At 39.3% G+C, this 23,289-nt stretch overlaps 1 protein-coding gene across 1 annotated transcript in view; it reads right to left on the reverse strand.

Annotated features, from left to right (window-relative positions):
* Positions 1-796: 796 nt before the first annotated feature.
* LOC139742899 (AMP deaminase 2-like) overlaps positions 797-23,289 on the reverse strand; it is a 65,875-nt gene continuing 43,382 nt past the window's right edge. The window contains exons 7-18 of the mRNA XM_071653408.1: positions 17,310-17,526; positions 15,647-15,776; positions 13,614-13,751; positions 12,329-12,391; positions 9,695-9,826; positions 8,452-8,615; positions 6,677-6,803; positions 5,480-5,643; positions 3,659-3,779; positions 2,872-3,045; positions 2,315-2,425; positions 797-1,129 (exon numbers count right to left, since the gene is read on the reverse strand). Coding sequence (XP_071509509.1) covers positions 935-1,129; positions 2,315-2,425; positions 2,872-3,045; positions 3,659-3,779; positions 5,480-5,643; positions 6,677-6,803; positions 8,452-8,615; positions 9,695-9,826; positions 12,329-12,391; positions 13,614-13,751; positions 15,647-15,776; positions 17,310-17,526 — 1,736 coding nt within the window. The 3' untranslated portion in view covers positions 797-934. The remainder of the gene's footprint in view (positions 1,130-2,314; positions 2,426-2,871; positions 3,046-3,658; positions 3,780-5,479; positions 5,644-6,676; positions 6,804-8,451; positions 8,616-9,694; positions 9,827-12,328; positions 12,392-13,613; positions 13,752-15,646; positions 15,777-17,309; positions 17,527-23,289) is intronic.

Raw genomic sequence — 23,289 nt, forward strand, 5'->3', positions numbered from 1 at the left:
TAAATATAACAAACTCTTGCTACACATTTGAATTAATGTTCAATATTCCTCATACATGATATTATATTCACATGTATTCTGTTACAGTGGCTCAGAGTTATTCTGATATACATGGCAAAAAAAAAAACCAAAACCAAAACTATTTGGCACAGGTCTGAACTCACAGACAATACTAAACTTTTACACGTTGTACAAAAAAAAAAAAAAAAAGATGGGGCCACAGTGCATAAAGTCATACAGTCTACATCTCTATGTACCTTGTTGTCCTTACTGCTACCTTGTAGATAACGATGAAAAAAAAAAAAAAATCAGAAAATGATATATGTTACTCCTGCTGGCCTAAGTCACCCCTGTGTTACTGTTCTACTAGCAATGATGACAATACCTGTGTACAAGTGCATCAAACAATGCTTAACCTCTTTCTTATAATGATGACTTGATGTTTCGACTTACATGTTTCGTTTTACATGTTTCGTTTGTTTTTCTTTTTACCTGGTGTACCAGATCATTTTTACACAAAGTTCTATCACCAGTGAGTGGCTATTTACACATATCTATATATATTTTTTTTTTCTGATAAAATCTGCTTACTGCTTGAGATCTTACTGCTTGAGATCTTACTGCTTTTTACAGTTGAAATCTCTTTGGAAAATCTATAAAATCAAAGGCTGCAAAGATGCAGCTACACTTCATATAGCCATGAAACACACTCTAAAAGCTCATTGGTAGTACCTACAATTAATTGTACCAAGAGCTTTAACTCTGACCCTGGTGAGGAGAAGTTGCATATCTCAAACCCAGCTGCTATTACATCATATCTAAGATATGATGAGATAGACCTGGTATACCTCGTGAAAAAGAGTCAAGCGTGAGGCTAGGTCAAAGCTAGCACAGGCCTCCTTCTCTCTCTCTCTCTCTCGCTGACGACCACACCCTAAAACTTCTGGGGGACATCCAAGGGTGGGTAGTCCTTCAGCTTGCCCTGGGCCGCATCACAGATGGTCTTGAGCTCCCAGCAGAGGGTCTCGTGGCGGAAGGCGACGCGGATGTCGGGCACGTTGGTGCGGCTGATGTCGTTGCCCGCCGGTCCTTCCTTGCGGTAGTTGGGTCCAAGCCAGTGGTTCTTGGTCTGAAAGGCCATACATGAGGGAGAAGAATTGACATTTTATGCTGGTTTTCACTTGTTCATTTTCAAACAGGAAAAGCAAAAAACACAAATCAAATTATTGCAGTTGACAATCTATTGAGCGTACATGACATGGCAATGTGTCTCCGCAAACAACTACTGCAAAGCAAGGAATGTTCGAGTGCATTTTAATTTCGCCAGCGCCGAGATTCGCGAAATTAAAATGCAAGCGAAAGTTCTTGTCTACACTATATGCATTGAATACTAGTGGCTGTTCGCGAAAATTTCATGCCGCGAATATATTGTGTTTTACAGTATTGAGGAGTTACCAAGAGGTAGATGGTGACCCCCCACCACCACCACTGAGCAACCCTTTAAAAGTGTTCCCCATTCTTGAGTCTCTTTTAACTCTGTATGGTGACAAGAGCTTGCTGTTGTTGTTGTTGCTGTCATCGTCACTGTCGTTGACCCCCTTTGGTGCCCCCCCCCCCCCCCCCCCAGCAACCCCATCAAAACTTCCTTTGGATACCCACTATGGTGATCCTGTACTGTGATCTCTTGTAAGAACCCCATTGTGTGTCCCATTTTACCGCCATCTCTTGCAAAGTTTGGGGCATATATATGCCATGAAGGTATTGTCACCTGATGAGGTATTTGAGCATGGTATTTGGAGGATGGATGTACCAGAGCCATTGGCTGAGTTTGAGCATTCTAAAGCGAACCAAAGCAAACTGAACTAAAGCGTACCGTACTGAACTGTTCCAGATTTGGAGGTGTTCAAGCGCTCTGTTGAGTAAGCGTACCTCATGAGTTATATATAGAGGAAGTCATGCATTTTGTAGCAAGAGGGTCATTCACCTGCTGCACTTCAGCTACTTACAAATGACCCGAACAAAGTAAATGAACTCCTTGTATTATGACGTACGTGCATGATACGCGCATTCTTCACATGCGAACTTCTTGTACGCTTTTGGTACCCTTTGGCAGCACATAGGGAAGTGGTCCACTTTTGGCTTGGCTCAGTTCAATATGGTACACATTAGGAGCGTTCAAGCGCTCCTTTAGCATGGGTTTGGTACCACATACGGTTCGCTTCACTTTAGGAGAGGGCTCAAATGAACCCATGGTCAGCAAAAACCTGGTCTGGAATTGCATAGAGTCCTAAGAGTGCACAAATAACAAACTCACGTCGGTGGAGAATCCACTCATGAAGACGCTGTTGCGAGCCAGCTCACACATGTCGCAAGAAGTCAGCTTCCAAACCTGCACAGCGATGCTGTACTCCTCCATCAGTGGTTCCTGGAAATAAACAAATCAAATTTTTATGAAATTCAAAACATTTTTCATCCAGCATTTTTATGAAATTCAATCACTTTATTGCATACTTTTATGAAACTTCAATCATTTTTCTTCCAACGTTTTTATTCAAATTTCAATATTTTCTTTTTTCATCCAACATTTCCATGAACTTTCAACCATTTTTCATCCATCATTCTCATAAAATTTCAATAATTTTTTGTCCAACATTTTCATGAAATGTGAATACTGTTCCTATATACAACATGTTTCAGTCGACAGTGGATGCAGAAAAATCAAGATTCCATAACAGTTTTGTAGCTGAATCTTGCAAAAAATATCCACCTTACATTATCAGCTCAGAAAAGTTTTGAGAAGGAAGAGACAAACGACTACCAGTAAGAGCAGAAAAAAAAAAAGAGGCCTGGGGCCATTTTCAGCCATCTCACCTTGGTGAAGTGGAACTGCAGAGGGTCGTCGGTTGAGAGGGCCACGCACAGGCCGCGGGCGTGGAATTCCGGGAGCGGGTTGCGGTGGTAGTTGAGGAAAAGCGAGTTGTTGCTCAGCGGCGACATGGCGATGTAGATCTGGCTCAGGTAGTACAGGTACTGCAGAACGGGCGACTGTCCAGGAGACGTGGGAAAGTATAGGGTAAGCAAGATTATTGACTTAGAAGAGCAGCCATTTGATGTGATCACTTTTGATAGACAACAATTGCTGACTGCATCATAGATAAGATTACGATCACTTGCTTCTCTCTGAAATGCATGGCCAAGATACAACAGAAGGAGTTGCATCATATTGTGGTGTGAGTGTTCTTGCTTGTGTTCTTTCAATTTACGAGAATAGAGCAGCACGCAAACATAGCAACATTTAGAGATTTGGAAATATGTCAAACCCCAGTACAAGACCTGATTTCCTAAGCATAAACTAATGAACCTCAGCAAATTCTCATGTCCAAAAAATACTTGGATGCACATTACTTTCTACTACATTAGACAATTACATACAAGTAGAGTGATATAATATCATTATGATTTTAACAGAAGTCAATAAAGGTGTGAAATGACATCAGTACAAATATATAGGACTCAAGGAAAGAGAACAGCAAATTGATGATGTGGGACTGAAAGAAGAAAACTGACACCAAGTCAAATACATAGGACTACACCGAAGAAAACAAACACAATTTTGAGCATACGGGACTAAAGGGATGGGGAAAGCAGAGCAACTGACCTTTCTGAGAAGCAGGCCATGAGAGATGTTCTGAGACAGGATGAAGGAGGTGACCAAATGGTGGATCGGTCCCGCCTCCCCGCAGTGGGGTCGGAACACGAAGGTGTTGAGACCACGCTCCCTGTAAGATATTGAATCATTTCATAAACCATGTCAACACTGCCCTCAAAAGTAAACATATGAATACACAAGGTTTGCAAATAGGTTCCCTGTATAACATAAGATGATGATATGCAGAAAACATCGGTGGGAAAGGGAATATACAGAGTCTTCCATCGAAAAGATTCATCAATCCGCTGTAAAACTCATAACTTTCCCTTTATGCATGGTTGGTAATACACAAATTAGTTAATACGATTTACAAAATGAAGTTTCCATATAGATCAGCAAATCGTTCAGATTTTAACATTGCGTACAAAACAACAAAATCAACATATTCACGCTAAAAAGATTGTTCCATCATTCGATATCATTTGCCACTTGTTTACACACAAGTGTGCTCCCACAGGGCAACGTAACAGAATGTTTGCCTATGGGCGAACACAATGAATAATCTACACGACATTTACCACATTTCTGACTTGTATTTGACTAACCCAACCACCGCGATAAACTGTGACAATACAACAATTTGAAGGCAATCAGAGAGGTGACTACCTTCTGTGTATTTTTATTTTCAGTCCAACCTCAGTTATCCCGGCAAGTCGGGACCAGCATTCATTCTGATACGTGATATTGCCAGATATCAGAGTGAGATATACTCGACATGACACTTTTTCTGCAAGTTGGGTTGGGACATACATGTACACGAGGATTGTTAATTTACTATTCACTGATAACTTCCATAATATTTCCAAGTTTCATCAGTTAAATGATATGGAAATGACACAGACTATGGGTGGAAAAAACATCTTCTCCTTAATCTTTTTCCTTCAAGTTACAGTATTTTGGTTGGTATGCATTTACATCGTATTATACTGATCAACTTTAATGTCCCAAGTTTCTTGTTTTCTAATATTTATAGGAAGATTGTTACTTTGTCCTTTAAGTTCCACACTAAGAATGCAAGGACAACTAGAAAAGTACTCGGAGAGCGCAAACCCCCGCAAATGAGCTCGCTAAAAATTGCCCAATTCACCAATATAGAAGTCGTTTGTTTACGTCATCAGCCTCTAGCTGTGTGGAGCCTCGCCCGAGCAGAGCTCAAGATTTAGACCGCATATGCAAATCTCAAATACATGTACGTGCAGCTCGAACTCCCTAAGTTCATTGACCTTATCTGCCAAAAGATAAAAAATCCTTCAAAAATCCATAAAATTCCTGGATCAAAATTTCATCTGTTCCTTGCGTTATTACCAACTTTCCTAGAAGTTTCATTCAAATCTGTTCATGGCTTTTTGAGTTATTTTGCAAACAGACAAACAAACAAACCAATGCTGATGACAACATAACCTCCTTCTTTGGCAGAGGTAATAATGTGGCAGTCCATGTTCAGGTAATAGAGAGATCAGGATAAAGTGACTGCCTGATAACTGAGGTCAGACTGTAGCATGGCTTTTAACTTTGCCAGTGACACTGACTTTGCTGAGAGCATGTGCTCAGGGGACCGTTTCATGAAACTTTTTGTCAGTGATTTACACTGACAACTGTTAAAAAGCAACTGAAATCCTTGGGTCTGATTGGCTGATAGCAAATTTGTCGGTGAAAACCTCTGACGAACTCGTTGATGAAACGCCCCCCAGGCATAAAGAAAAGCGATGAAATACACACACACATGCACGCACAAAGGAAAGCCCCTGATTTCAACATTAGTCCACAAACCTGCGGAAGTTGTTGAGAACGACCATGTTGGAGTAGGTGTAGTACTGGTAGTAGCTGTACGGTGGATTGTCGTTCACGGTCCAGTTCTCCGGCTCTGGACTCTCTGAGGTGAAGACCAGGTCCTCCGGCTTGGACTCGTCATCGACACTATCGAAGCCCGTCACCTGATTTTGGGAGTCGAAAAATATGCAAAAACAACAGGGTGATTGCCTTATTTTCTTTTTTCATAGCATTTCCCCACTCAAGCATTATTCAACTTTAGTACTTTGTAGTTTTCTATAATTTTCAAACTAGTGTTCCATTGCTCACATTCTTTATCGTTTTCTTGCTTCCTTTTGTCAAATATTCATGTCTTCATCGTTTCTCTCTACCAATTGCATCTCCATGACTCTCCACCCTTCTTCCTGGTTCACCTTTCTCTTTCCACCGACTTCTGAATCCTTTACCGGATTCCCACTCTTCCTTACACCTGTCCCTGTCTCCTATTCCCCCATCTCCATTAGTACAACCTCAGCTTCCAGCTCACAGCTACCCTTTGACTATCGCAACTACCTTCCTTACATTCTCCCTGTGTCGCTTCTCTCCTCTGTCTAGTTGAGGTCTTCTGTGACCAAATAACAGTCCGTTCAAGGACCACATACACGTGCTGTTACCACAAACCTCTCTTCCTCAGCATTATTTAAATCATTCCCAAAGAATTTACTCTGCACAGAATGTCACTGGCAGACACGACAGCAAAAGAAAATGAAACCAATTAAAAATATTTGGAGTTGATGGGCAAACAAGAGTGAAATATGACTTCTTGATTTACTGTAAAAGTGGATATTCTTGCGTGACTAATTTTTCACGCTCGGCCGGCTAAGATAAGTTTCATGTGTTTTAAATTCCACGGAATGAAGACATCAACCACTGGAACATATGGCAGGCAAATACATTTGTGTGATTTTATTTTCATACTAGTTTCTTGTTACGTGAAATGCACAAAAATTTCAGCAATGTGAAAATGTCCACTTTTACAGTACGCTCTTTGTTTGTTTGTTTATTTGTTTGTTTTTTTTTTTGGGGGGGGAGAACTGACTCCGCTCATTGAATTATGAAGGGAACAGGATTCATACAAATGGAAGAGCTTTGAGAGAAATATACACAACCAGCATTTCATCGAGTGCAACCTCTGTCGCCATGGTGACAGAAACTCACATATCTGAGGAAGAGGTGAAGTTCGGGATGCGAGCTGGGGTCGCGGGTCACCTCAAACAACGGCATGAAGATGTTCTCCAGGAGTTCGGAAAAGTTGGAGACCAACTTGTTGGACTTATAGATATCACTGGATGGAAAGAATGAACACAGATTAAAGGTCAATGATAATTATTCGTCATATCCAACACTAGTTCCTTCTTTTATACTTGGTTTATTTAGATACAGATGGAACATACAATCCTAATTATGGAAAGCTACAGGGAAAATACTATTATTTTTCGTAATCTCCATTGTTCGTTAATATGAGATCCCACTCGTACGCATGCGCAGTCAATTCATTCGTAGCGTGTGTTTCTTAGCAGTCAAGTCACCATTTTGAGCTCTAAATTTCGCCGATTTTCTTTCACTTTGCGATCTGTCGCGTTCAAGTTTTCGGGGTCTCATAGATTATATTGTTGCATGCTCTGGAAATGGCACTACCTCTGTATGCAGTAGTAGAAAAGAGCTAATGGACGTCCTGGGAGCAGTGAAATTAGCTAGTGAGAGAAGGGGACAGTTGCTGAATACCAAGGAGACAAAAATAATGGTCACTGATGATGACAGGCAGGATCATGGTGAAGGTTTCCAGTTGGATGGAAATGTCATTGAGGAGACCACGAGCTTTGAGTTCCTTGACTTTATTATCAACATCAAAGGTGACTGCACCCAAGAATATAGAGGAGAACTGTCATTGCTCAAAACATGGTTCGAATCATGTTAAAAATCTGGAGGAGCAAGGTACCAACAGCACTGAAGATTCGACTTCTTAAGTCAAGAGATTTTGCTGTTGCAACATAAGGCTGTGAGTCATGGACATTGAAGAAAAATGATAAAAAGACCATTGACTCCTTTGAGATTTGGCGTCACCGAAGACTGCTGAGAGTTTCCTGGACGGCACATAAAACCAATACATGGGTCCTGGAACAGATTGGGTCTGAGCAGACACTGCTTTCTGATAGCATAACAAAGAAACTAGCCTATGTTGGCCATGCCACAAGACACGAGTGCCTTGAGAAAAGAACCGTTCAGGGGATGGTCAAAGCGAAAATAAGAAAAGGTAGGCCAGCAGCAAGTTGGTTTGACGACATCAAGAAGTGCAAGGGAACAAACATTGTTGACACTACTGGAATGGCAGCTGACAGCACTCAGTGGAGAACTCTCTTGCGGACAACACCAGCATCCAATTATGTGCACACAACATGACGCAAAGGAGAAGAAGCTCTGCAAAAAAAGTGTTCCCTTCATTCATGTAACATGTCTTCTTAGACTAATGAATTATTATTAGGCTACATGGAAAGATAAGAGGGTGGAGTCATGTTCTCACTCAAACGCCATACATTCTGCAGACTCAATTTTTTTTTCAACGAAAAGTACACATTCCCTCAACTTGCTGTTGAAATATGTTAAGGGAAATATTATTCCCCCTGCTTTCTGAAAGTGGCAAGTCAAGTGCTCTTTCAATTTGCTAGAAAAATAAAATTATGTGGAATTCTCTTTATATTTTCTTCATAGCATAGTTCTGCAGTGACATCACAAACTGTTGTAGTCTGCTCATCCAGCAATGGCAGCACCAAACTTCATAACTTTTGAACGGATTGCCTGATTTTCCTCAAACTTCACTGATCTGTTCCTGTTCTACTATTGAGTGGTATAGATGCATTCACTCAATCTATATGTATATTTGGGCTTCAGTCCCCTTTAAGAACGTTACTGTGCAATGACAGAACACCACTCACTAGAGACGGGGAATCTGGATCAGCCAGCGGATGTTGTCCGAATACACGTGGTGCTTCACTGCCCACCTGGCAAGGGAGTCCCACTCTTTGCGGTTGCGGCCGTAGATCGACAGCCGATATTCGGCATTCTGGTACTTGCTCTCCTCCAGATCGGCGGCTACTTCCTGTGTGCGTGTTGGCGATGTCACGTTCCAGAAATAAGAGAAAAATGTGTTATCATTAAAAACCAGACATTTTTGCACGCCTGTACCTCTTGCAAATTTCGCCAGGAGTCACGATTTGTGAGAGTAAAACGCACATGAAAGGTCGGGTCTACACAATGCACTGAATGCCAGCGGCAATTCACGAAAGGTTCATGCTGCATATGTTCCTGGTTTTGCAAAGTGCAAAGAATGTCTCATTAACCTCTGCAAGTTCAGGAAAGAAACAATTGTGATGTGTAATGCTGACTCTGTTTTACTTTGATAAATGTCATTCATTGCAAGTACTACTTCATAGGGTAGAATAAAAACTTCTCTTCAAACTGAGTCCTACTCTTATCATATGCCTTGTTTATCTCAGTTGCAGATTTATCCAAGACCACTACATTGGTCAGTTCAAAACTGATGATTAAATTGGCAACACAATTCGGAAGATTACCATCAGAAAGCACTGTGTTTCCAAAACAAAAAATACAACTTTTAGAACCAAAACAATATTGTATCCAACAATATTACATTGTACATTCAGTTATACCTACTTTTGTTGATTACTATGCTTCCATTTTTCACTTGTTGATACCTCTGTTTATTTGTTTTTTTCTTTTCACATTTCAATTGTTATTTGTAAGTGGAAACAAATGCATAATGTTCACTTTCAATTCAAGCATAAATATATCTACAATTTACACTCTTTGGCCAAGTCTGACTGGCCGGCCAGAAAGGATCGAAATACTTGTGATAGAATCACTGATGTGTAGAACTCTGTGCGCCACAAGTAGACTAGTGAGTAAGTGCCAGACTATGGCAAGCAGTTATCAGTGTGCGCAAAACTTCACGACCACTTTTGCCGACAACGGAAATACAACACAATCTGGCATCCTGCAGGTACATGTACCAGTGAACAGTATTGCAGCTGCACAGCATGTGACTTTTGGCGTTCTCTTCAAATGAAAACTTGAGGAAAATCATGCATCTTTCATGTATGCAACAATGACAAAGAAGAAGATGAGAAAGAGCGCCCCCAATGCTAACGATCAACCAACCTTGATAAGCTGCGCGAAGTACTCGCCCTCGATGAAGTTGTCCGTTTTGATGAAGATCTCCCTCAGCTTACTCTCCCCAACCGGGTTGTACTTGGAGTTGAACTTGTCGAAGCGATGGAAAGTGTTGCGGTCCTGGATCACCACGGGAAAAAGGAAATACAATAAATTAGCAATTCAAATTCATAAATTCTACTGTCAAGATTTTTTTTTCTTTTTGTCAATCAGTTGCAATAAAAAATTAGCAACTTAGAAAACATGGATGAAAGTGAGCAATGTAAAAGGGATTCCATCGGGATACAAGTCCCAAGAACCTCCGTATCTGGAACCTACTGAGCTATGGAAAGCCCTAGTATGATGGTTGTCCCTGAAATCCTGTAATTTTCATTGCTTGTGTGGTGAGAAGCTATCATGAACCTGACATAAACACGAAGGAAAGAAATCAACTTGGGTATACATGCATATGTGAGGGATTACTGAAGAAATATTAAAAGCTTTTTGTACACAATAAAAAACTTTATTTCAATCAATATCTTATATTTATAGTCAGTTTCCCTATATGTTTGAATTGAGAATTAAAACAAAATATAGTTTGAAATGTTGGTGTCCTATACACATTATAGCTGGCATATCAGTAAAAAGAATGTTGAACATTTTGGTGGCGAAATATGAAAATAAAAAACAAAACAACTAAAAGATAATCTTACTCTTGCTGACTAAGCTGTCTTGTGACATTCAAAGAGATGTAAAAATCCCTCAAGCATAGAAAGGTTTTTGAAAATTATGCTACTATAGAGATATCTCTGCACAAATATTACCATGCTAATAAACTTCCCCTAGACTATTTTAGTGTCAGTTTCGATGGTGAAAATTTGGCATGGTAAATCTGGACACTTTTTTACACATCTAAAGACGTTCATCTTAAAACAGTTCTATTTTCCCCACAGCTTCATTTTGACAAAGTGTTAGAGCCTGTGGAAGCACATTGGACTACATAGCTCATATTTTTCTTCAAACAGGAATAGAGTGCTAACTATGGCAGCACTCCTAAGGCATACCACCGGATATTGCAATGAAATGTAATTTAACCCATTGAAGACTAGTCCCGAGTATACTCGGGCAGGTGTCTATGGGAAATGTGTGTTGTAACAAAATCACTCCGTCCTCAACGGGTTAATACTAGATGTAAATAAAACTGATGGATCCCATCAACATACATGTATCCTGGTAAACAGATGAGACTATGGCATTCTCCTATGTGATACTCGAATCAGATATATACATTAATTTTCTTTCTCTCAGTTTTTCTTTCTTTTAATGTAAAAATTGATCATGTTTCCTTACTATCCACATCTGCAACACAATATCCTTTCTTGATTATAAACTTGATGGAAAGTCAATGTTCAGATTTAACCCGTTGAGGACAAGTCCTGAGTATACTCGCGCAAGTGTCTATGGGAAATGCGTGTTATAGCAAAATCAGCCCATCCTCAATAGGTTAAGTAAATAATGCTTCCAAAGCCATGTGCTCGTTATCAGAGAAGAAAACCTTTTATGTCATTAGGAGGAAATGCAGGAGGACTGTCTGATCGAAATAAATGAATTCTTGCCCTGAGCTTAAACATTGAATAATCAGTGCTTATTCAGGTCGATGAAGGGCAATTTGTCGACTGCCTTGTCTTACATGAAGTCCAGAAGAATTTGCAGCAATTACCATGGCGAAACAAATCCACATGTTGGCAATTTCTTTTTTGAACAACAGAGGTAAATCAAGGAACAGACCAAGAGACAAAGAACAGACAAAGAGAAAGACAAGCATACAGACAGACAGACAGGTGGTTCGGAAAAATATCAAACACCCAGATAGAAAGATAGACAGAGAAACAGACAGAAGGACAGAGAAATGGAAAGACAGATAGCTAAAGACAAAAAGATATATCAGACAAAGAGACAAAAAGAAAGACTGATAGAAAAACACACACACACACACACACACACAGGGAAACGGACAGAATGATGAAAACGATGGACAGTCAGTCAGGAACAGATAGAGAATTGGAACAAACAGAAAAAAAGGATGATCATATAAAATAAAAGAACGGAAACAGACAGAGATATGGACAGTCAGATAAATCGAGGCAGACAAATTGTCAAATAGAGAGAAAATATATCAAAGAGAGAGAAAAAAAAAAAGATTGAAAAACAGAGAGAGAGAGAGAGAGCGAGAAAGAAACAGACAAAACGGAAACAGACAGACAGACAGGAAAAGATAGAAAGATGACAACAGACAGAATAGAGGATGAGCGAATAAAATGAAGGAATGGAAACAGACTGACTGAAAGACAAACAGATGGATGGTCAGACAGCGAAGAAGAGAGAAAGAGAGAGAGAGTAACAGAAAACATGATAGAAGATGACGCATGGAGAAAGACAAGCCTGGATATAAGGAACAGACCAAGAGAGAAAAAGAAATACAAGGGGCGAGAGAGAGAGAGACTAACAGACAGACAGACAGACAGACAGACAGACAGACAGACAGATGGATGGATGATCAGACATAGAATGAGAGACTAAGACAGAGAATAATAGATAACGAGATTGTAGAAGACAAGAGATGGAAGCAGACGTCAAACTTACAGCGTGTACATCCAGCATGTCCACATTCATGTCGTAGGCACTGAGATTCATACTGTCAAAGACCTGGAAAATAGTGGGGGGAAAGAACAAAGAAAACGATACCAATATTGAAAATATAGTTCAGGCGAGAGATTACAGGACAATGTACAGTGTATCATAAAAGAGGTTTCTTTCATCTAACCAAGTAGAAATCGTACAGCAGCTGCTTCACAGAAATCTGATAGAAATCACAAATTTGAATGATTAGAAGCCTTCTTATTGTACAAAGTACTGGTAAAGACACACATTCTTGCTTTTGTTTGTTTGTTTGTTTATTTAAACTTTCAGTTCTGTTGTAACTACATAAGTAAAATGGACACTGCTTCTATTCACTACTGTTGCTTTGGGTAAAACCTCTAAGCAAACTATAGCATTGGCCGAGAGCAACTGCTGATAGAACTGTGCCCCTCCCTCACACAGGAATGCCAGGTTGACACAATAGGGATTAGGGGGATTAGCTAATCTGGATTAGCTAATCTGTATTCTTTGAGGATTAGTTTCCAGACATCAGTGCCAATCAGCAAGGAAGCAATCCAGCAGGCATGTAAATTGTCAAAGAAGGCACAGTGAGGGTAAAGGGTAGCGAGAGTTACAAACTTCCATGAAGAAACGGGGCTGCTAACAAGCATGTATCAAAAACAGGGAGATTCCAAAAAGCAATCACTGAGATGTCTGTGTGTTACATGTACTGTATCTCATGAGGCTTCAAAGGGGAAAGAAACCCATATGCACAAGTAAATTTAAATTGAGAGAATACTGCAATATCAATCAATGTTAATACTTTTGAACGGATCACCAGATTTTCCTTGAACTTTACGGACATGCTCTTTTAACATTGCTGCATTTACTTAATCCAAATGTAAATTTCGGTTTCATTTTCATTAAAAAAGAAGCAAATCCCCCCCCCCCAAAAAAAAAAAAAAAATAAAAATCAGGAACCCAGGCTTTGAAAATCTTTTGTCAGGACATGAAGAGATACCAGCATCTAGTCACAGAGCTTGAAAAGAGGGCAGCATACTGTATAAACCGTTATTTTGCGTACAGATATTTTCTCGAATGAGGCCATGGACATTTTCGTGAGATGTTGTTTTCACAATTTTGATACCGATGCCATCACACTCATGCCTGTCAGTTCGAGATATTTTCGCGTGTCGTCAATTCACGCTCCAACAGTGATTCACGAAATTCACAAAAATTAAATCCTCACGAAAATAACATCTAAAACAGTAATCACTCTTCCACGTACCTCCTTGAGAGTCATGGCTCGTCCGAGCTTCTTGTCGAAGTAGACTTCCCGCGACGCCTCCGTCTTCATCTTCTTCTTGATGAAGCGCAGCAGGTGCTTCTGGTTCATGCAGGACGCCGCGTGGACGTGAGTATCCACCTAGGGGAAAATTGAAAGGAATATACAGTTGAACCTCTCGTATCCGGACAAGTCGGGACCGGGGCTCATCCGGATAAGGGATTTGGCCGGATACGGGAGACTCAATGCTTTATACATGTACATATACATACACATGTACTGATGTAGCCCATTGTAGTACCACATGTAGTAATGTGTATATTGTAACCTTTTCATTGTTACACTCAGTAACAGACCCCAAAGTAGAGGTTCGTGTTTGCAAGAATGAAATCATTTTGTTTTACAAATTCTTGGGATGATTTACCTAAATAATTATTAAGAAATGTATCAAGTACATGTATATGTAATTCATGTGTGTTTGTGTAGGAGTTCTCAAGGAGTTGGGAATCCCCCTTTCCTCCCATAATTATTAAAAAAAGATTAAAAAATCACGGCAAGATTGCGTCCGGATAATAGAATGATCCAGATAAAGGGAGGCCGGATAATAGAGGTTCAACTGTAATAGCAACTATTCATCCTCAAATCATATGCACTTTACATTTTAAACTAAAAGTAGTATGGAACAATATACTGATTGATTCAAAAACAACATTATCTTTGAATAGTTTTAAACACAAATGAAATTTGTTATCATTGATACTCTCAAATGATATGATTATCGTAATTGCACTTCATGTGTCTTCTGATTTGTCTTTCTATTATTTTTTTTCTCTCTCTCTATCTCTGCTCTTTTCTTTCCTTAGCTTCCTATGATTATTAGGGGTCAGTGTTTTCAAAAACTAATCTCTCTTCCCTGCTAACCCCCTATCTTCATAAACTTACGTACTACTTGTTTTTAGTTGCTGTCCCATTTCATATCTTAATAATATCAGTGTATGATTCTGGCTTTTTAAACTCCATTATGTGTGTATTTTTTGTTTCCACTGTTTTAATTGTCAGATGTATTTACGATGAATGGAAATAAGCTTGTATAAAACTGTTGTTGTTATGTTAAAAAAAGAGAAAAATGGGACCCTATTCGAAAATAATTTGTCCCAAACAATGCTGACATCAAATCAGACCACTATAAATCTTAAACAAATCAAACATTATTATTTACATTGTTATGAAACATATGCGACCCTGCACCTCAAAACAAACAAAAAGTCGCCAGACATGAATTTTTAGTTAAGACCATATTTTGAAAGAGCAGACTTTAAGCTTTAAAATGATGTATAACTCAAATCAAATGGACTCTCCTAATCTATCTAAATATTGGAAAGAAAGCACAAACTCAGGAAAAGTGTGAACTGAGAAAAGAGGCTCTGAAGTACAGTGTCTATTCAAGCCCTTAATCTTTACCAAACCGTGCTGGCTGTGCGACGAATAGGACAAAAAACAGGAAGTAAATCACCAGGGTAACAACAATGAAGAGATTATCAGATTAAACTGAAATTAAGCGTGCCTCATTTACACATTCTGTCCATAATTAATGCCAACTTTCAAAGCAGTAGCACTATCCTTTCAAAAGTTATTAGAGTTGAAAGTGAAGAGTGTGGACAAGATTTTTCAGAAATGAAAAAGGGATTCTAAAGGCACACCTAATCACACTATTCTACCATAAATGTTTGAGATAAACTGCTAAAAAAAAACACACTTTCCTGCCCGTTTTATGATGCCAAATTTTAGTATAATGTAAAAGAAGACCTGCTCTTTCAGAAAATATGAAAAAGTGAAGTTCGGCTAGGTTGACCCATTTCACTTATTTCCAGTCCTCGTGCAAAATCAGTGTGTGCGACTTTATGTTCGTTTTGAAGTGCACTGTCACATATAGTCTCCATGAGGGAGCTCATCATGAATGTCTACAAGAGGTATTAAATTGAATTGGCTCAGGTGAGCTAAAAACAAAAAAGGGCGGAGGGGCATTTGTTCCTGACCTTGCGGATGTTGTAGAAGTCACGGTGAGGCACGCTCTTCTGCGCGGCGAGTTCCTTCATCTCATTCAGGAGGTTGTGAAGCTGGAACTTGGAGGAGAGGTACGACAGCCGGCGATAGGAGAACGACTTGCTGCAAAAGATTGAAATAATCAAACAAACAAACGATCAAAATGTAATAATAGCAAAGTACACTTGTCAGGAGTGCAATTCGTAAGGTTCAGTGTTAATTCTCACAATGATGATGGTACAGCTTTAGTTCTTACTATGCACCAACACTTAATAAATCAATCATGTTCCTGCATCAGTTCAAATTCTGAACCTGATGAAACTCATGGTCTTCTTCACATTACTTCCAACCCCTGAAAATCTCCACAGGGACAGTAGGGACATTTACAAGGAAAGTTCCACAAAATTTCACTTTCATATGAAAAGTACACATTCCCGAGACATGTTACTGACACATGCTAAGGGAAATAGTATTCCCCCTGCTTTCTGAAAGTGGTACAAAGTAAGTCAAGTGCTCTTTAATTACGCTAGAAAAGTGAAAATGTATTGAATTGTGTTTATATTTCCTCCATAATTTCTTTATACTGTTGTCCATGCATGACATCACAAAATGTTGTAGTCTTCGTCATCCAGTGATGGTAGCACCGAAATGTTAAAAATTATTATAAAATGGGTTCAAGAATGTAGCCAATAGGAAGCGCTGAAATGAGACACACCTCCTTCCTTTACTTCAGTACAATTGCACTGCCTGTAATCCTATGGTAGATTGCCGATCGTCTGTGCTCGCGGCGGCTCCTTTGATGAATTGCATGCATACGCGCTGTCAATCCTGTAAACAACTTCTAGTTCGGGCTGCCGGCCGGCCGGCCAGTCTTCCCTTGTGCATAACATGTGTGGCGTACGTACGTATACTCTACTATACGTACACTTTGTACAGTACAGTAGACCAAGCGTTATGGGACCGGACGCGTACATGGAGTCACTTTGAAGAGCAAATCCAACGATTTAGCAGGTTAATTCTCACGCCGTTTTCAGAGTATGTTGTCTAGTAGGCCTATTTGAGGAGTCTATATCAAGTCTTTAAGGTAAAGGGTGCATATTCTATGTAAAATAAGTAAGTTTTCATGCGGGAACTTAAGTGTCCGGAAACCCAACCCCCCATTATACTTATACTGTATGTGCGGGACTTCCGCGAGTGCGACGTGCGTAAATGTTTGGGACAAACATCTTCGGACGTCTTGACCCACAAAGGTACGTGAAAAACGCTGAAAAATGATGTTAGTTTTCGAATTTTCGACCCATTTTATAAAACAAATGATGCACAGGATTATTTCGTGGCGTTAGTGGAGGCGTAGCTCACTCTCGGGTATTTACAATGTAGTGCAACATGCACTCGGCTTTGCCTCGTGCATGTTTCACAATTGTAAATACCCTCGAGTGCACCACGCCTACACTAACACACTCTATCCTGTGCATCATTTGTATAATAACTTTTCAATGGATTGTCTGATTTTCCTCAAACTTTGCTGATGTGTCATACTTATATTGCTGCATTCCCCTTTAAGAGGAAGGACTTTATCAAATATTTCTCTAAATTCCTGTTACTTCCATCCCTCTGTTGCCCAAAAATAAAAAGGGAATCCTGCCATCCTCTCACATCGGTCCGTTGGCGATCAGAGCCAGCAGCTTGTTCATGTCCATGAGGAACGTTGCCCGGTCGGGATATGCCAGCTCAATCGGCTCGTTGCGCTCCATCTTCTCGGCATCCTCGAAGACGCGCACGACCCCGTCGACGATTCTCAGCTCGCAGGAGATGGCGTCGGGCATGTCCAGGGAGAAGGGGTCCGACCTCGACGGAGGGTTTATGGGGTGATCTAGAGGTCATTCGAGAGAAAGACAGGACTTGAAAACTTTCCACCATGTTCAAAATCTCACTCTGTTTCTGTTTTAGATATACTTTACATGAAGCCATGAGTCACAATATCATTGCCTATCTTTGTGGTAAGTGAAGTTTGATTGAATTGATCAAATGCTTTGTGAAGTCATGTTTGCTGTTGGAAAATGCAAGATGATTAATTCATACCTCACTGGAGTGATATGTTACTTTGACCTTGCCACCTTTGACCCCCATACCCAAAAGGAAAATATCATTATTGCCTATCCTTGCAACAAGTCTGATTAAATTCAACAAATCCTCATGAAGACGTCCCTTGTTGTCTGAAAAGCTGGTAAATATTACCTCATACAAGTGATCTTTGACTTTGCCATTTTTGACCCCGTGACCTGAAGTCTATGCTGTTCATTTCACCAGTCATAATATGTATGTACAGGTCACACTTCAGCAGGACATCTGAAAATATCTTTTATACAGTGTACGGAGAAATGACTCAGAGTTGACCGACGGATGAACAACGGTAAAAACTTTATGTCCACAACACCACTATACATCAATGGCACAGAAAGTAATCAGTAAAACCAACTTATCATTACAGATTCTGGAGTTTTACTCCTGATCAATTGAAGATTCTTAACCCTTTGCAAGGTAGAGTCATATTTCCTCCAGTTTCGCATGCCATCAGAACACAATAGTCTGAACCAAAGTCTTGTTTGTTCATGAAGGTTTGCACTAAAGACATTTCTCCTACAATGGACTGCTTTAAAATTTGGCTTTTTTTTCTTTGCCACTAGCATCAAGTGATGGTAGAAATCCATCGATCATCTTGTTTTATGGCATTATCTTTGTGTCTTGCTTACAGTCCCCAAAACAAATATACTTACACATGTTGTGATCTGCACATGCACTTAAATACATACAAGCAAACTTTAATATTACCAAATACTGATTCCTCATTCTTGTATGGGGAGGATGATATTATATGTTATGGGGTAGTGAAGTACATAATTATCAGTTCACCTCCAATAGGAGAGTCCAATGTATTCAGACATATTCGTTTGAAATACACCACAACTTACAGGACCACTGCAAGCATTTAGAGCAGTATATCTTAGATAGATATAAAGTATATCAATTATATACACAGCAAAGGTATGATGGGTGATGTTTGAATGGGGAGAATCAAGAAAGGGAATACTGTATACACCGGATATTTCACGAGGTTTTTATTTCCGCGAATTTCGCGAGTCAGGTGCTATTCGTGAAATTAAAGACACACGAAAATATTGACTCTAAACCTGAAGTGAATGTGACATACATGTGTACACTTCTCCGTTCAGTACAGGACTCCACGAACGCGAATTTAACCACTCGCGAAATCATCGGGAATTCCCGATTCGCAAAAATTTAGACTCGCGATATATATGGCGTATACAGTATATAACTCTCTCTCCCTCTCTTTCTACTCTCATTATCCTTTAAAGGAATGGTATAGTTTTGGTTGAGATGGGAATTCAGGGATCCTTTTTGTGAGACAATTAGAAACCACTTTTATGAGATAATCAGAAACCGCTTTTATGAAATATTAATGATCATACAATTGTAAGAGGACTTGAAAGTTCATTTGATGAAAATTGGTTTTGAAACAGCTGAGATGTCCACAAACAGAGGTCCTACGCTGTAATAGAAAGGTGGGACCCACCTTTTATTAGGACCACTTTGTTTTACTTTGTTTTTGGATATCTCAACCCTTTCAAAACTGATTTTCATCAAATAAATTTTCAATCCCTTTTACGATTGTATGCACTTTAACATTTCATGTAAGTGGTTTCTAATTATCTCACAAAAATATCTTTCTACTCTTTTCACTATATCATCCACTTCTCTCTCCATCTCTCCCTCTCTTCCTGATCTTTCTCTTCCCTGCTTTTTTTTCTTTCTTCCTATTCTATTTTTCTCTTCTTCTTCTCTCTTCATTCCTGCTCTAGCTTTTCTCCTTCTTCTCCTCCTCCATTTTCCCACTCTCACCTTCTTCTTTTCAAACTTGTCCTTCTCTCCCTCCCTCTCTCCTCTTTTTTCTCTCTCTTGTCCTCATATCTTCCCACTCTTTATGCTTTCGCTCTTTATTACTGCTCTAGCTTTCCTCTTTTTCTCCTCCTCCAATTTCTCCTCCTCCATTTTCCCACTCTCACTCTCTTCTTTTAACTTGTCATTCTCTCCCTCCTTCTCTCCTTTTCTTTCTCTCTTCTCCTCATATCTTCCCACTCTTTATGCTTTCGCTCTTTATTACTGCTCTAGCTTTCCTCTTTTTCTCCTCCTCCATTTTCTCCTACTCCATTTTCCCACCCTCACCTTCTCTTTCTTTTAACTTGTCCTTCTCTCCCTTCCTCTCTCCTCTTTTTTCTCTCTCTTCTCATATCTTCCCACTCTTTTTACATTCTCCACCCCTCTCTCACTTCTGCTAAAATGGTGGCAGATGTTATGAAATTTTTTTTTTTTTGACAAACAAAGTGCTCATGGTGATTAATTTTGATGAACCAAACGCGCAACTCAATTTTTCTTCTTTTTGCCAAATGAGATGTTAACCCTGGCAGTAAGCAGCAATAAATTGAAACGGCGAATTTGCCTTTCACTATATTCATTTCTGTATAATGGTATGGTACTCCAAGCACAAGCTGCATATGGGAAACATCATTTGTTTTTGTTACTTTAATTTCTTACCTCTGCTGACTGTACATCATCTTTCAAACATTGTGATTTGTTTCTATATACAAATGTACTTATCTCAATCTAAAATGTAAGTTCGAGCTCAAACTTGCAATGAATAATCTGTATTTGTAACAACATAGCTCACTTCTACAGCAGGCCCCTGTACTACTGTCGCTTGTTCCTTTGGAGTGAAAAAAACAATAAACAACCTAAACAGATCTATTGCCTGCGTGAAATGCGCTTAAAAAAAATAAAGGCGATTGAGCAGCAAGTTGCTTTGTACAATGGGAAAGCAGCAACACAACATAGGAATGACTTGATATTGACAGTAAAATCCGAGCTTTGCCATCAACAAAATACTGAATGATTTGAATAGATTTGAATTGATTTGTTTCACATAGAATGCACTGAATGTTTGGAATGCAAGCAACCACAGGACAAGACAGCTCCAAGTCCCCTCCAAATGACTAGGCAATGAGGATAAAGGGCCTTGCCTTGGGGCACAACCTCTGCAGCTAGGGGACTTGAACCACAGACCTTGTGATTGAGAGCCTGTGGCCTTAACCACTGAGCCACATCAGTACAGAAAATTTGGATATTTCTTCAATTATTTTGGTTTTTAATTCAATGGAAATTACAACTTGGTGCAAATTATATCCTGTGTTCATGCTAGAATCTTGGAAATGAAAAAATGGGGAAGGTGCAAATCATATCCTGCATTCATGCTAGAATCTTGGAAATGAAAAAAAAAAAGGGAATGTGACACAAGAAAAGAGAAAATTCATATAATGTCTGCGGCAATATCTTCGAAATGTTTAACCCGCTAAGGACGAGTCCCGAGTATACTCGGGCAGCGGTCTATGGGAAATGCGTGTTCCAGCAAAATCAGTCTGTCCTCAACGGGTTAATATCTTTGAATGTACACTTTAACTAGACGTTTTATGCACGGGTTGTACAGCCAGACACACACAAAAAATATTCATATATGAAAGATATTTGAATCTCCTGTTTTCTTCATTGAAGTAAGTCATTTCAGAGAAGCCATTAAAAATCAAAGCCATACGAAATCAGTAATCGCGAAGTTATGTTGCGTTGTTGAGATGCACTCTCTTTTCTTTTCTTCAAAGGTTGTCATAGTGATTTCTCAGTTCACCGTTTTCAGTTCACAGACAGAACAGAAACCCGGAAATTGTCTAGACTCCACCACCTGCATTATTAAGCACAGTCGCACAGCACACTTGGTAAAGATTTGCTAGTTTTGACGAGTCTTGAAAATTTCATAAACAGATTAGTTTTGACGGATACTTAGGGTCGCATTAAAGTATTACTTGTAACAGTATTTCAAGTCATTGCACCTGATTGACAAATTGCCCTGCGTTGACGTAAATAAGCACAGACTTGATCAATGTTTTACTAGTAGCCATGATAAAAGAAATTATGGGTGAATGCAGTACCCACTGCATGCTCTAAGGATTAGAACCAGCGCTGGTTGTTGGGCGGAAGCTCGGTGGTCTAGTGGAAAAGACGCCTGTTTGGAGATCAGGGGATCGTAGTTTCGAATCAAGCTTGAGTACGTATGCCCATGATTTCTTTTAATCATGGCTACTATTAAAAACGCTCATCAATTCAGTGCCTATTTACGTCAATGTAGTGTAATTTGTCATTCAATTGCAATAAAAACATCTTGATGGGAGAATTTCATGAATCTGAGTATCTCAAATTATTGATATACAGTAAAAGTTATGATCTCATTAAAATGGTCAGCGATGCATTTTCACATCAGCTAAAAACAAAACAAAACAAAACAACATTGTTCTGGCTGTATAATTTTGACCGTTTCTTTATTTTTCCTCAATATATTCCCCTAAAAATTTTACTGAATGCATTTTTCTAGTGAAAATGGAAGACCATGATGAAGGTGGATTTATGCACCATGACAAAATTCTGCTCTGCTAACAGGTAAAACCAAACATGTGGAAAAGAACAAGTTTCGTCAGAAATGGGTCGATAAATGAGAAAGGTAAGGAACCATAAAGGTTCTCATGTTTCCACATAACATTCATACAGATAGGGGTGAGGACCAGTTCACTACACTCCGGCAAAAATCCACAAGATCGCTGCTTTTCTGTCAAGTGGTAATAGAAAGGAGGTGTTAAAGGGGCAAAAAGATTTTAGTCACTGCAAAGGTTGTGAGAAAGCACCCATGATGTGTGAAACATCCAGTAACACTGTCAGAAATTAAATTCTCACCAAGTACATGAGAGAAATATGTGTTATGTCAAATAAAAGTAGGAATATGCTTTTCCTCCAAGAAAAAGTACAATGCCTTTTACATAACATATCCTTTAACATTCCTCTTGTTGTATACCTATATTTTCTGTTTTGATGAACTGTACATGATTTTTTTTATTCGTTTGTACTTTTGAATTCTAAATTGAATAGGAATTTTTATGCACAGGCCCGCTAAAAAACGGCTTCAGCCCAATGAGTCTTCCCGTGTTACAATAAATAACAGAATGAATGAGTGAATAATCATGGTAAAAGAAGGGAGTACACAGTATCTGTGGTGGCAGAGTCAACGCAACCACATTATGATCACAATGACTGTGACATGAAAGGCACACCAAAACACTCACAAAAACTTTTTCTTGAAGAAAAAAAATCAGCAAAAACAACCCAACTGCAAGCCCAGTCCCACACACTCATATCTATGTCAGTAATTATTTGGTCCTCTGCCCCCCCCCCCCCTTCCTTCACCCAATTTTCTGGCAGCTTAGTTATTTCTGCTTTACAGGACATCTCACTCTATATCTGCTTCAAAAGATTAAAGGCATTTCTTTAAAAAAAAGAAGAGAAAAAGTGATATTGCCATACCCCCATCTCAAAAGAGAAAGTTTGAATGGTTTTATTGGAAAAAACAAGAGAAAATTGAGAAATTACAGTATCATCAGATGATTATAGAAAAGGATTCCCACAACATGCACGAATATCAGACTTAAAATGAATGAATTGTTGCATGGAGGTTTTAAAGAAA

The sequence above is a fragment of the Diadema antillarum genome, unplaced genomic scaffold, assembly GCF_040938485.1.
Source record: "Diadema antillarum isolate AM-2024a unplaced genomic scaffold, OU_Dant_1.0 seq00001035_RagTag, whole genome shotgun sequence".
NCBI lineage: Eukaryota > Metazoa > Echinodermata > Echinoidea > Diadematoida > Diadematidae > Diadema > Diadema antillarum.